This window comes from Schistocerca nitens, chromosome 10 (genome assembly GCF_023898315.1).
Source record: "Schistocerca nitens isolate TAMUIC-IGC-003100 chromosome 10, iqSchNite1.1, whole genome shotgun sequence".
NCBI lineage: Eukaryota > Metazoa > Arthropoda > Insecta > Orthoptera > Acrididae > Schistocerca > Schistocerca nitens.
In genome coordinates this window covers 218,467,924-218,483,086 of record NC_064623.1, presented here as the reverse complement: position 1 = coordinate 218,483,086, position 15,163 = coordinate 218,467,924, and the positions used below count along the sequence as shown (strand labels likewise).

At 44.2% G+C, this 15,163-nt stretch overlaps 1 protein-coding gene across 1 annotated transcript in view; it reads right to left on the bottom strand.

Annotated features, from left to right (window-relative positions):
• The window catches only part of LOC126210014 (uncharacterized), a 146,973-nt gene that overhangs the window by 43,626 nt on the left and 88,184 nt on the right, over window positions 1-15,163 (bottom strand). Inside the window, exons 6-7 of the mRNA XM_049939119.1 lie at window positions 14,940-15,107; window positions 13,485-13,973 (exon numbers count right to left, since the gene is read on the bottom strand). Of these exons, the coding sequence (XP_049795076.1) occupies window positions 13,485-13,973; window positions 14,940-15,107 (657 nt within the window). The remainder of the gene's footprint in view (window positions 1-13,484; window positions 13,974-14,939; window positions 15,108-15,163) is intronic.

Genomic DNA, 15,163 nt, shown 5'->3' with positions numbered 1-15,163 from the left:
GACCCAGCAAGTACTCTGAGGGATCTACGCCAAATCGCCTTTGAGGAGTCTGACAATCTTGACCAACAGTGCCTTGATGAACTTGTGGATAGTATGCCACGACGAATACAGGCATGCATCAATGCATGAGGACGTGCCGCTGGGTATTAGAGGTACCTGTGTGTACATCAATCCGGACCACCACCACTGTTGGTCTTGCTGTATGGTGGTACAACATGCAAAGTGTGGTTTTCATGAGCAATAAAAAGGACGTAAATGATGTTTATGTTGATATCTATTCCAATTTTCTGTACAGGTCCCGGAACTCTCGGAATTGAGGTGATGCAAAATTTTTTTGATGTGTGTATAATATTTTCCAGATATTTATAAAATTTGTCTGTGTTTTCTTTGCTGAAGCCAAGGGCCCTGCTGTAGGATGTCCCTTCTGACAGTTTACTTTTGTATCATTTAAGAAAAAGCCAGAACCACTTTTCCCAGGAATTTCGTCTGTTAAAGATCAGTCGGTATAATTTATCACTGCTGTTCTTCTTAAGTCATTACCAGTAAGCCCAAAGGAAGGGTCTCTCTTAGCAAGACAGCTCTAAACCAGCGCATCTTCAAAATCTTTACCCACTCTCATGTATGTCTCATTTTGTTTTTGTTGCTTCCTTAGGTGTACCATTCTTTATATTGGACAGCCCCATAAGTGTTGCTTTTGGAACATGAAACCGTTCACTGGCCCCCTTCCGATCCATTTTCTTTTTCTGAACTGCATCAGTGGCTTCAACTATTTTGGATGGATCACGCTTCATTTGATCAACCTTCCCCATAGTCTTCTCAGAATCCGCAGGAGTCTTCCTAGAGAATAAGTGTGTTCTAATATCGCCAGACTTGGAACATGAAAAATTATGAGTTTCAGTTCAAGGAACTGAAGGGAGTCCAGTTTATGTGACTATAACCCAATAAAGTTTGAACCAAACGTCTAAATTAAACGGGTTAATCATAAACATTAACCTTAAATGTAGCAAAGTGGAACAAATTTTTTCCACTGTCAGAACATGTAGTGGAAAACTGATAAGAGACAAGTGAAGTGGGCGAATTGTGCACCCTGCTACACAGTGGTAGAAGCCTAAACTACTGTTTGCACTTTGTCCCACTAGAGTTCATGAGAATGCAGAGACAAGAGACCAGGGAGGCCGTCTGAGGGGTGAGGGGAATCCAGTTTAAGGCACTTTCCTCTGTGGGTCTGGAAAGAGTGACGCTCCAGTCGAACTGGACACTCACAGTGATTGCTTGTTTTGAAAATAATGCACTGTCCCACGCAATCAATCCAATTTTAAACTAAAATTACCACCAATGATTGAACCTGACAATTTCGTTTTGAAAGTGGTATGATTGTGCCCAGCAATAAATTATGCTATATGATCAAAAATATCCAGATACCTATTACTGGACAACAATATGGGGTGTATCCACCCTTTGTATTTATGAGGGCTTGAACTCTGATGGGGAAACTTTCAATGAAATGCCTGATTGATGAGGATGACTATCCATTCTTCCTCAAGAGTGGAAAACAGAGGAGATAGTGATGTTGGACGCTGGAGACTGTATCGATGTCGTGTCCTAGCTCATCCCAAAGGTGTTCCACTGAGTTTGGTCCAGACTCTGGGCAGACCAGTCCGTTTCAGGAATGTTATTGTCCCCAGACCAGTGACTTGCAGATGTTGCTTTATGACAAGATTGTCATGCTCATACAAATAGTCATCGTCTCCAACAATCATTGTCTCTGAATGCTAAATCTACAGAGCAAGAACCAACTCGCTTTGCCAACTTATTTACTAAGGAAACTAGAATAAACTACCAACAGTAAAACTCTCTTCAAAATCAACAAAACAATAAGGATCCCTTCTGCAGAACAAGCAAATAACAACTAATTCCTACAATCAGACTTCCCCTCGACTTTATACCTGTACAACTGTTCCACGTTGAAGTCGGCTGTTAGCAGCTAGTAGATAGCGTAACCTGACGAGAGCGACGTATCCCAATCGTTGCAGATGATGATGATGATGTTTGGTTTTGTTGGGCACTCAACTGCGCGGTCATCAGCGCCCGTGCAATGTCCCAGTTTTTCACACATTCCAATTTCTTTACTCAGTCCAGTTTAGCCACGTGACGGATGACGACGAAATGATGAGGACAACACAAACACCCAGTCCCCGTGCAGAGAAAATCCCCAACCCAGCCGGGAATCGAACGCGGGACCCCGTGACCCAGAGGCAGCAACGCTAGGCACTAGATCACAAGCTGCGGACCCAGCTGTTGCGGAAGAGAGGTTGGTCGAGTTGGCACACTGCTGGACCGGCCGATCTTCACCGCACCCGCCGAGTCGAGAAGTGCCCACCGAATGGCTGGGTGCTGGCTTATCTAGCCTCGGGCGGGAGAGTATTTTCAGGACTATTTGTGCACACTTGATCGCCAGGAAATAATTCGTTGATCGTCGTGCCCCGTTCCTTTGTTGCTGGTTGATGCCCTCTGATGGACGTTGGTCACACCTACGTGTTTGTTGTCAACTGTGGTACTTGTTTGTAAACACTCTTGCGTCGGCCAGACTTCGCAGCTTAGTCAGCAACCCGCATCGCTGGTCTGTCTGCCGTGTTGCCACTGCAGTAGGCATCTGTGGTGACTGCAGCACTGAACTTTTTCTATACTGTACACAGTACACAGTGCTGTAAGATTTGTACATATCATTATGCACTTTATGTTTTCTTAAGCTCAATACTGGTGCCAGAGCCTAACTGTGAAAAACATCAAATTGGTTCAAATGGTTCTGAGCACTGTGGGACTTAACTTCTGAGATCATCAGTCCCCTAGAACTTAGAACTACTTAAACCTAACTAACCTAAGGACATCACACACATCCATGCTCGAGCCAACATTCGAACCTGGGACCGTAGCAGTTGCGCAGTTCCAGACTGTAGTGCCTAGAACCGCTCGGCCACTGAAAGACGTCCCCATACCGTAACACCGCCAGCTACATAGTTCACTGCTTGTACCACGCATGATGGCAGGGAACATTCTCCACTGAGAACACAATACCCGTCCTCTCGTGACATCTAGAGGTCAACTCTGCAGTACATATGGCTGTACGGATACTTACAATCATTTAGTGTACATCGTGTCACGGTAGGACAGATCTGGGATTAAAAATGGTGTCCTTTGTCTCTTTCTTCCCTCGTTTATTACTTTCCACTCCGTGGATAACTATGTGTGCATTCGTAGCCTGGAAGATGATTTGGAGCTCATAACCTAGTATGATTATATAATAGCCATGTACTCATTTGTCTATGCTCCACGCTCCATTCATCTGCGACTCAGTGGTGTGTGTGTGTTTTGCGTATAGTTTGTATCCTGTAATTTCCATTGCTATAAAAAGAAATATTGTATCTTTTCATTGCAACTACAAACTAGAACCGAATGGAGTGCATCTCAGCAGCTGTTGTCTCAGCGGAATTTCAATTATGTAAAGTTACAATAAGAGCTGCGATTGGCTGCACTAAAATCGTTACTTTTTCCTTTGTATTTTCTCGTCCTCTGCAGTAAATAAAGCGTGCGGGGACTAAGTATAAAAATACACAGTCCACACTGTACTAAGAGTGTGTTTGTTAGCCGGCCGTGTGGCCGAGCGGTTCTAGGCGCTTCAGTCTGGGGGTTCGAATCCTGCCTCGGGCATGGATGTGTGTGATGTCCTTAGGTTAGTTAGGTTTAAGTAGTTCTAAGTTCTAGGGGACTGATGACCTCAGAAGTCCCATAGTGCTCAGAGCCATTTTTTGTGTGTGTTAAAAATAAAAAAAAGAAACGAAAGTGGTTCGTCACTAAATACCTAGTGGATAACGCCAGGAGCTCCATGAGCCTGTTAAAGGATGGTGCTGTTGTACATGCTAAAGTCGCAATGCTTAAAAGTTGTAGTGCCATGCAGGAAGATCTGCAAAAGTTCGACTGTTCGCACACAGACTGAACATAAACAAATAATCATTAATAGCAACGTGACAATTTAATAACTATGTATAATATAAGCCATTTACTTCTCGTTTTATTCATTCTAAAATGCTATTACATTGTGTCAACGTACACGGCTCAATCGGAGAACGTGCGCACCACCTATGTCCGTTGTCAGCATGTAATAACCACTCGCAGCCGGCAGATGGCAGAGTTAGCGGTGGAGGGGGGGGGGGGAGGGGGGCGGCAGGAGGACGTCGTAATGCGGAAACGATGCGATTTGTCTGAAGTTCAAAAGGGCATGATCATTGGCTTTTGGGTCAAGGTTGGAAGCAGTTCCAATACGTCTAAGTTAGCATGCTGCTGTGCTTAAAGTATACTACACATGGCGAAACGGGCATATAAAGCCGATCCAAGACTGGCACCAAGGCAATCGTGCTGCACCACGGACCATAGATGACAGGCTCAATGTTGGCTGCAGAAATGTGTGTGGGTGAACGGACATGCAACTATTGAGCAACACACTGCCCAGATCAACCGAGGGCTACTAACAGTGTCTCCTCAGTGACCACACAGTGGACGCTGCTGTGTGCGGGCCTCCTCCGCAGGCACCTGGTTCATGTGCCAAAGCTGATCACCAGCAACAGAGACTGCAATTTGCACGTCAATATCACAAGTGGATGTCTTCAGAGTGGCGACAGACGGGCTTTTTAGATGAAAAGCATTTTATGCTCCACTGGGCAGAAGGCAGTTGGCATGTACGGCGTGGAACATCTCAAAGCAAAGGGTCTGGGTCGAAGGAGGGAGCACTATGGTCTGGGGGATGTTTACGTGGCATTCCCCGGGTGATCTCGTAATTCTGCCGGCCGGTGTGGCCGAGCGATTCTAGGCGCTTCAATCTGGAACCGCGCGACCGCTACGGTCGCAGGTTCGAATCTTGCCTCGGGTATGGATGTGTGTGACGTCCTTAGGTTGGTTCGGTTTAGGTAGTTCTAAGTTCTAGGGGACTGATGACCTCAGATGTTTAAGTCCCACAGTGCTCAGAGCCATTTGAACCATTGGAACCATCGTAATTCTGAAAGGCACAATGGAGGAACACAAATATGCACATGTCCTTGTGGACAATGTGAGCCCCTACATGCAATTCGTCTTTCTTCGGCACAATGGCATCTACCCATGGACCAATACAACAAGTCACATGGCCCTGCAAGGTACGTGTGTGGTTCAAAGGGCTTCAAGATGAATTCACACTAATTCCCCGACCACCAAACTATTCGAATTTAAACTCAATCTAGAATCTGCTGGACCACCTCCATCCAACTATTCCGTCTTGTACCCTCTAGCGAGAAACCTATTGCAGCTGGCCGCGACAATGAAATTGGAATGGCTCCACATCCGTGTCGATACATTTCACAACCTCTTTCCACGTCCACACAGCGAAAGGTGATTATTCACACTTTTGAGAGGCGGACACAATGTGACTGGACCACGTGTTGATTGTGTGTAAAATGTGTGGTATCACTACTTACATCTAAATAAAAAAAAACTAGTGTGACTCATTATAGTACATGCAGAAGAATTAGTTTTGGAATGTGTAAGAAAACCATAACTTGACGTTACATGTGCTTTACTTATGATGTACAGCAAAAGATTACTTGACCAAATTATAAACGACGTGCTGCATCAGTAAACATGAAAGTGTTTGTACTGTGCTTGTCAGGGCGAGAGAAAGGAGCCAGAAGTTAAAGAGCAGGTAACTATTAATTAAAAGTTAGTAGACAACTCGGGAAACGTACTAGCTATACGAACCCATTCAGTTAATATATTGTAAATACACTGAAGCACAAAAGAAATTGGTACAGGCATGCGTATTCAAATACAGAGATATGTAAACATGGAGAATACGGCGCTGCTGTCGGCAACGCCTATATAAGACAACAAGTGTCTATTGTAGTTGTTAGATCGGTTACTGCTGCTACAATGGCAGGTTAACAAGAGTTAAGTGAGTTGGAAAGTGATGTAATCGACGCACGAGCGATGGGGCGAAACATCTCAGAGGTAGCGATAAAGTGATGATTTTCCTGTATGACCATTTCAAAGGTGTCCTCTGAATATCAGGAGTCCGATAAAACACCAAATTTCCCATATCGCTGCGGCCGGAAAAAGATCCTGCAAGAATGGCACCAACGACGACTGAAGAGAATCGTTCAACATGGCAGACGTGCAACCCTCTCGCAAATCGCTGCAGATTTCAAAGCTGGGGCATCAACAAGTGTAAGCATGCGAATCATTCGACGAAACATCGTCGGTACGGGCTTTCGGAGCCAAAGGTCCACTCGTGTACCCTTCATGACTGCATGACACAAAGCTTTACGCCTTGCCTGAGCCCATCAACACCGACACTGGACTGGAAATGACTGGAAACATGTTGCCTGGTGGAACGAGTCTCGTTTTAAATAGTGGATGGACGTGTATGGGTATGGAGACATCCTCATGAGTCCATGAACCCTGCATATCAGTAGGGGACTGTTGAAGCTGGTGGAGGCTCTGAAATGGTGTGGGGAGTGTGCAGTTGGAGTGATATGGGTCACGTCGAGATATGACATGTGACACTTATGAAAGCATCCTGTCTGATCAATTCTATCCATTCATGTCCATTGTGCATTCCGACGGGATTGGGCGATTCCAGCAGGACAATGCGACACCCCACACATCCAGAATTTCCACAAAGTGGCTCCAGGAACACTCTTCTGAGTCTAAACATTTCTGTTGGCCACCAAACTCCCCAGGCATGAACATTATTGGGCACATCTGGGATGTCTTGCAACGTGGCGTTCAGAAGAGATCTCCACCCTCTCGTACTCTTATGCATTTATAGATAGCTCTGCACGATTCACGGCGTCAGTTCCCTCCAGCACTACTTCAGATATTAGTCGAGTCCACGCCACTTCATGTTGTGGTACTTCTGCATGCTCGCAGGGGCCTTACACGGTATTAGGATGGTGTACCAGTTTCTTTGGCTCTTCAGTGTATGAATTGCATACGAACAGATCTGGCAGTCCATGAGGGTCCCTGAATTCGTATGCATACATAAATTACATACATACATACTCTCTAACACAAAAAACGACGTACCATGAAGAAATTATCCGAATGGGAGGGAGATCTGAAGATGTGACATACATGTACAGATGTACAAATGATTGCAGTGTCAGAAAAAATGAATAATTTTCCCCTATGTTCGTGATGGAAGCAGTTATTCTGCTTGGAATTCATTGACAGAGTTGTTGGATGTGCTCCAGAGGGATATCATGCCAAATACTGTCCAACTGGCACTTGAGCTCATCAAAATTCCGAGTTGGTCAGAGGGCCCTGCCCATAATGCTTCAAACAGTCTGAATCTGGGAGAGATTCGGCGACTTTGCTGGCCAAGCAAGGGTTTGACAAGCCCTGTAGAGACCATGTGCAGGCAGGCATTATCTTGCTGAAAGGTGAGCTCCCGATGGCTTGCCACGAATGGCAACAAAGCGGGGTGTAGAACACCGTTGGCATACTGCTGTGCTGTAAGGGGGCCACGGATGACAACCAAACGGGCCGAGACATGAAGTGAAATGACTCCTGGTTGTTGGGCCATATTGCGAGCGCCATTCAGATTGATATCCTACTGCTGTCCAGGGCGTGTTCAGCCAGTCATTGGGGCTCAGTTCGAAGTGAGACTCTTCACTGCAGACAATTCGACTCCAGTCAGTGAGATACCGGCCGAAGACGTACAGTATTTGGAGATGCCCTGAACAGCGGTAGAATACCAGCCTGTCACCAGATGTATGATACGACAATCAGGAGCGGTGGTATGGCGTGGCATTTCTCTTGACAGCAGGAGGCTTTTGGTTGTGATCCGTTGCACCATTATGGCGAAACATTATGTCTACGATATTCAGTGCCACGGTTTGTTTCCCTTCATGGCAAGCCAGCCTGGTCTTACATTTCAGTGAGATAATGGTACCCACATATGGCGATAGTTTCTACTGCTTATCTTCGTGCTTATCAGACACTATCTTGGCCAGTGAGGTCGTCAGATCCCATCCCTCGGGTTTTTAGATATCTATCATTTGGTTCAAATGGCTCTGAGCGCTATGGGACAACATCTGAGGTCATCAGTCCCCTGGAACTTAGAACCAGTTAAACCTGACTAACCTAAGGACATCACACACATCCATGCCCGAGGCAGGATTCGAACTTGCGACCGTAGCGGTCACTCGGTTCCAGACTGAAGCGTCTAGAACCGAAAGCACTATTTATTCATTTAATACTTTGATAAATTTATATTTTAATAAATATTATGTTTATATTTCATTATATCTATATTTTAATTAACCTATATTTTAATAAATAAATTAGTTAATAACAAATGTAACACGCTGATTGTCAGGATTTGATTCAGTATTCCTCAAGAGAACATGCAACACTCCATCAAACAACGCCAAGCCGAATAATTGCTTGCATAAGGGTCAGAGGTCGATGAATGCTCAGCTTGTGAAGCTCTTTTTTTTTGTCTAAATCATCCAACTTTTCTGAAATTGCAACAATTTGTTTGTCTGTACACGTAAATCACTTCATTCACATATTACTTTGTGGTGCATCTTTTTCTTTTTTTTTGGTCTTAGGGTGTATTTAGATCCACTGAATCATACTGAAAATTTGTCTTCAGCGCCATTGCGAACTGCACCAATTTTAACTTGATACATAATGCAGTTTGTAATTCTGACATGGGGCTTGTTTGTTGGCATGGGAAGGTGTCGCGAGGCACTGCAATAAAAGAAGCCACATCAACTGAAGGTTAGTCGTTGAGGACAGTTACGGTGAGTTAGGCCAGTTACTGGCAGACTGATACTTAAGATTCGATTCATGTAAATAGTTTGGTGGCAACACTGGCTACACCATACTGAAGTGGAGCAATATGTATTTGTTTTGTGCTGAACTAAACTAATGTTGTGGATAGTTTTCCTTTGATTTTCACCCATTTAAAATGACCCCCCCATGAACCATGGACCTTGCCGTTGGTGGGGAGGCTTGCGTGCCTCAGCGATACAGATAGCCGTACCGTAGGTACAACCACAACGGAGGGGTATCTGTTGAGAGGCCAGACAAACGTGTGGTTCCTGAAGAGGGGCAGCAGCCTTTTCAGTAGTTGCAACGGCAACAGTCTGGATGATTGACTGATCTGGCCTTGTAACAATAACCAAAACGGCCTTGCTGTGCTGGTACTGCGAACGGCTGAAAGCAAGGGGAAACTACGGCCGTAATTTTTCCCGAGGGCATGCAGCTTTACTGTATGATTAAATGATGATGGCGTCCTCTTGGGTAAAATATTCCGGAGGTAAAATAGTCCCCCATTCGGATCTCCGGGCGGGGACTACTCAAGAGGATGTCGTTATCAGGAGAAAGAAACCTGGCGTTCTACGGATCGGAGCGTGGAATGTCAGATCCCTTAATCGGGCAGGTAGGTTAGAAAATTTGAAAAGGGAAATGGATAGGTTAAAGTTAGATATAGTGGGAATTAGTGAAGTTCGGTGGCAGGAGGAACAAGACTTCTGGTCAGGTGACTACAGGGTTATAAACACAAAGTCAAATAGGGGTAATGCAGGAGTAGGCTTAATAATGAATAGGAAAATAGGGACGCGGGTAAGCTACTACAAACAGCATAGTGAACGCATTATTGTGGCCAAGATAGATACGAAGCCCACATCTACTACAGTAGTACAAGTTTATATGCCAACTAGCTCTGCAGATGACGAAGAAATTGAAGAAATGTATGATGAAATAAAAGAAATTATTCAGATAGTGAAGGGAGACGAAAATTTAATAGTCATGGGTGACTGGAATTCGAGTGTAGGAAAAGGAAGAGAAGGAAACGTAGTAGGTGAATATGGATTGGGGCTAAGAAATGAAAGAGGAAGCCGCCTGGTAGAATTTTGCACAGAGCACAAATTAATCATAGCTAACACTTGGTTTAAGAATCATGAAAGAAGGTTGTATACATGGAAGAACCCTGGAGATACTAAAAGGTATCAGATAGATTATATTATGGTAAGACAGAGATTTAGGAACCAGGTTCTAAATTGTAAGACATTTCCAGGGGCAGATGTGGCCTCTGACCACAATCTATTGGTTATGACCTGTAGATTAAAACTGAAGAAACTGCAAAAAGGTGGGAATTTAAGGAGATGGGACCTGGATAAACTGACTAAACCAGAGGTTGTAGAGGGTTTCAGGGAGAGCATAAGGGAACAATTGACAGGAATGGGGGAAAGAAATACAGTAGAAGAAGAATGGGTAGTTTTGAGGGATGTAGTAGTGAAGGCAGCAGAGGATCAAGTAGGTAAAAAGACGAGGGCTAGTAGAAATCCTTGGGTAACAGAAGAAATATTGAATTTAATTGATGAAAGGAGAAAATATAAAAATGCAGTAAATGAAGTAGGCAAAAAGGAATACAAACGTCTCAAAAATGAGATCGACAGGAAGTGCAAAATGGCTAAGCAGGGATGGCTAGAGCACAAATGTAAGGATGTAGAGGCTTATCTCACTAGGGGTAAGATAGATACTGCCTACAGGAAAATTAAAGAGACCTTTGGAGATAAGAGAACCACTTGTATGAACATCAAGAGCTCAGATGGAAACCCAGTTCTAAGCAAAGAAGGGAAAGCAGAAAGGTGGAAGGAGTATATAGAGGGTCTATACAAGGGCGATGTACTTGAGGACAATATTATGGAAATGGAAGAGGATGTAGATGAAGATGAAATGGGAGATACGATACTGCGTGAAGAGTTTGACAGAGCACTGAAAGACCTGAGTCGAAACAAGGCCCCAGGAGTAGACAACATTCCATTGGAACTACTGACGGCCTTGGGAGAGCCAGTCCTGACAAAACTCTACCATTTGGTGAGCAAGATGTATGAAACAGGCGAAATACCCTCAGACTTCAAGAAGAATATAATAATTCCAATCCCAAAGAAAGCAGGTGTTGACAGATGTGAAAATTACCGAACAATCAGTTTAATAAGCCACAGCTGCAAAATACTAACACGAATTCTTTACAGACGAATGGAAAAACTAGTAGAAGCCGACCTCGGGGAAGATCAGTTTGGATTCCGTAGAAATACTGGAACACGTGAGGCAATACTGACCTTACGACTTATCTTAGAAGGAAGATTAAGGAAAGGCAAACCTACGTTTCTAGCATTTGTAGACTTAGAGAAAACTTTTGACAATGTTGACTGGAATACTCTCTTTCAAATTCTAAAGGTGGCAGGAGTAAAATACAGGGAGCGAAAGGCTATTTACAATTTGTACAGAAACCAGATGGCAGTTATAAGAGTCGAGGGACATGAAAGGGAAGCAGTGGTTGGGAAGGGAGTAAGACAGGGTTGTAGCCTCTCCCCGATGTTATTCAATCTGTATATTGAGCAAGCAGTAAAGGAAACAAAAGAAAAATTCGGAGTAGGTATTAAAATCCATGGAGAAGAAATAAAAACTTTGAGGTTCGCCGATGACATTGTAATTCTGTCAGAGACAGCAAAGGACTTGGAAGAGCAGTTGAACGGAATGGATGGTGTCTTGAAGGGAGGATATAAGATGAACATCAACAAAAGCAAAACGAGGATAATGGAATGTAGTCAAATTAAATCGGGTGATGCTGAGGGTATTAGATTAGGAAATGAGACACTTACAGTAGTAAAGGAGTTTTGCTATTTGGGGAGCAAAATAACTGATGATGGTCGAAGTAGAGAGGATATAAAATGTAGACTGGCAATGGCAAGGAAAGCGTTTCTGAAGAAGAGAAATTTGTTGACATCGAGTATAGATTTAAATGTCAGGAAGTCATTTCTGAAAGTATTTGTATGGAGTGTAGCCATGTATGGAAGTGAAACATGGACGGTAAATACCTTGGACAAGAAGAGAATAGAAGCTTTCGAAATGTGGTGCTACAGAAGAATGCTGAAGATTAGATGGGTAGATCACATAACTAATGAGGAGGTACTGAATAGGATTGGGGAGAAGAGGAGTTTGTGGTACAACTTGACCAGAAGAAGGGATCGGTTGGTAGGACATGTTCTGAGGCATCAAGGGATCACCAATTTAGTATTGGAGGGCAGTGTGGAGGGTAAAAATCGTAGGGGGAGACCAAGAGATGAATACACTAAGCAGATTCAGAAGGATGTAGGTTGCAGTAGGTACTGGGAGATGAAGAAGCTTGCACAGGATAGAGTAGCATGGAGAGCTGCATCAAACCAGTCTCAGGACTGAAGACCACAACAACAACAACAAAATGACCTCAAACATTATCAGAAGCCATGGACCTGGAACCTTAGACAAACCAACAGTCACAAGGTAACTTATGGATTTGTGAATCTACTGTAGACTCGACTTTTATAAGCAAAGAAACCAAATATAGGTAATTCTCAATAGCAGTGGAGCTCATCCAGCATTAATGTGGGTAAATTGATATAATTCAGACAAAAGGTGAAATCACTACAAGAAATAGCAGAGAAAATAGGCCTTAGAATATCATTTGAAAAAACGGAGATTATGATAACTGATCCACCACTTGCAAACAAATTTACAATAGGAGAACAGGAAATCAAAATTGTTGATAAATTTAAATATTTAGGCGAAATAATAATATACAATCTAAATGAGAAGCCATCGTGGCAGAATAGAATAAAAAAACTGAACTAGGCAAATTACATTACCAAAACTACATACAACAAAAAAAGCCTATCTATAGATGCAAAATTAAAACACTATAAAACAGTTACACAACCAGAAATAACGTATGCAGCTGAAACTATCTTCAAAAAAACTGATACAGCAGAAATTGACAGAATACTAAAAATAGAAACAAGAATAATTAGGACATGTATAAATAAACAGTATAAAATAAATGGACATTGGAGAATAGCATCAAATGAAACAGTATCTAATAAAATAGAACCAGTCATGAGCACGATCAGGAAGAAACGCATCTCATTCTTTGGACATCTGATGAGAACTCCAGAAAACAGAATTAGTAAAAAAATAATACAAAAATTGTGGAATAGCAAGAGCGACATTAAATGGATCACAGAAATTAAGGAAGATATAAAAGAACTCCAAATTACAGTAGATGACCTAAAAAACAAGACAGAGAAAACCAGAATACTGCAAGACCCGCAAACCAGACTACAAATGAAAATCAATAAAAGGAGTAAAGGAAGAGTGGTCTCAGATGAAGAAAGAAAGAAAATATCTGAAGGAATGAAGAAATATTGGGCAGACAGAAGAGCAAAACACCTTTCTAATTGACTCTAATAATTATATTACCTAAATATATTAAGTTATTGTTGAGCCAAATTGTATCCCTGTGTAACAACTTGTTTACAGCTTTGTATTTCTGACTGGAGTGGTCCAATAAAGGCCATAAAATAAATAATAATTCAGACAAAAGATGTGGAGCTGTTGTAGCTGGTTACCTGGAGGTGACAGGTCTCGCACTGAAGGAGACGGCGCGCTGGTGCAGGCGGCGGTGTGACGGCAGGGAGTAGCCCTTGGTGCTGGACAGTAGCACCCACTCACCGTCCGCCTCACCCGGGTAGCTGGGAGGGTGGTGGGGCTGATGGTAGTGGTGCCGGTGAAGCGAGTCCAGCCCCGAGGGCTCTTCTGGGAAAATGTAGCCGGGTCTGGCAGGGCCGTGCTGCTGGTGGTGGGGTTGGGAGAGGCCGTACACACTGCCGCCGCCTCCCTCTCCGATCTCGGCACTGCCGGGAGGGGGCGCCCAGGGGGGCCGGTGTAGGGGGCGCTGGTCGGTGACGATGTCGCCGTGGTGATGCGCCAGGTATTCGTAAGGGTCTGCCGGCAGGGACGGCTTCACAGCCGGGGGGCGCTCCGGGGCGGGTCTGTGCCAGACGGAGGTCGGCTGAGGCCGCTCCCAGCGATCGTGGGGGGGGCTGCTCTGCTGGCCCCTGCAAACCACCGCGGCTGCACTGAGCTAGCTAGTCGCGCAGTCCGTGTGCCTTATTTTTACTGGCTTTTTGCCAGAAAAAAATGTAGCTATTCACAATTGAAAGTTAACTTCCATTTTAACATTATACTGTTATTCTCAATTAAAAATGAACGTGTATTATCAATTACTATTGCTGAAATAGTATTTTACAAACACGAGAAAACATTGGTGATCAGCAGCAATAAATCGAAAAATTCTGCTGCAACACACAGCTGTTTCCTGATGATGCTGTGGTGTACCTTTAGTGACCATAGGAAGATACAAGATGGTGTGACGAATAGCAGCTTACTCTGTAGAAAAATGTAAGTTAATGTTCAAATATAGTATCAGTAGGTACTGCTTGACACAGTCACCTGTATTGAAATGAAATGAAATGTCGTGTGGCTAGGGCCTCCCATTGGGTAGACCGTTCGCCTGGTGCAGGTCTTTCGAGTTGACGCCACTTCGGCGACCTGCGCGTCGATGGGGATGAAATGATGATGATTAGGACAATACAACACCCAGTCCCTGAGCGGAGAAAATCTCCGACCCAGCCGGGAATTGAACCCGGGCCCTTAGGATTGACAGTCTGTCACGCTGACCACTCAGCTACCACCTCTATTAAATACCTAGGATTAATGTTGCAGACGAAATGGAACAAGCATTTAAGGATAGTATAGCGAAGGCACGTCTTTGTGGTTTGCTATTTCAGCAATTACCGTATCGAATGCAATTTTTACTATTATGGGAGGGAATTACGAAGTATCTCATCTGTAGCTAGGTTCATGCATGATTCAGGGTCCCTGCAACCCCAAGTTGTGTTCCCACTCGGTGACATGGTTTGTGCTCTAGGTCACGAACCACTAACGTCACTCACCCGTTGTGGTGTTCTTTGTTGTGTGTTCCAGTTCTAGTTATTATTGGACAGAGCTCAGCAATATCTCACCCGTAGCTATTCTGTAGCGTGACCCAGGGTGGTCGGCGGCCAGGGTTGGGCTTCCACTTAGCGACCTTGGCAGCGGCCCAGGGCACTGCCTCCAGCGTCACCCAGCCGTCACGGTCGTCGTAGGGATGACGGTGGCTTTTGGACTCCAGCAGACTCCAGCTGTGCCCGCTGGAGCCCAGCTCGCCGTCGCCATCACCGGAACCCTCGACAGGGCCCGTGTCTCT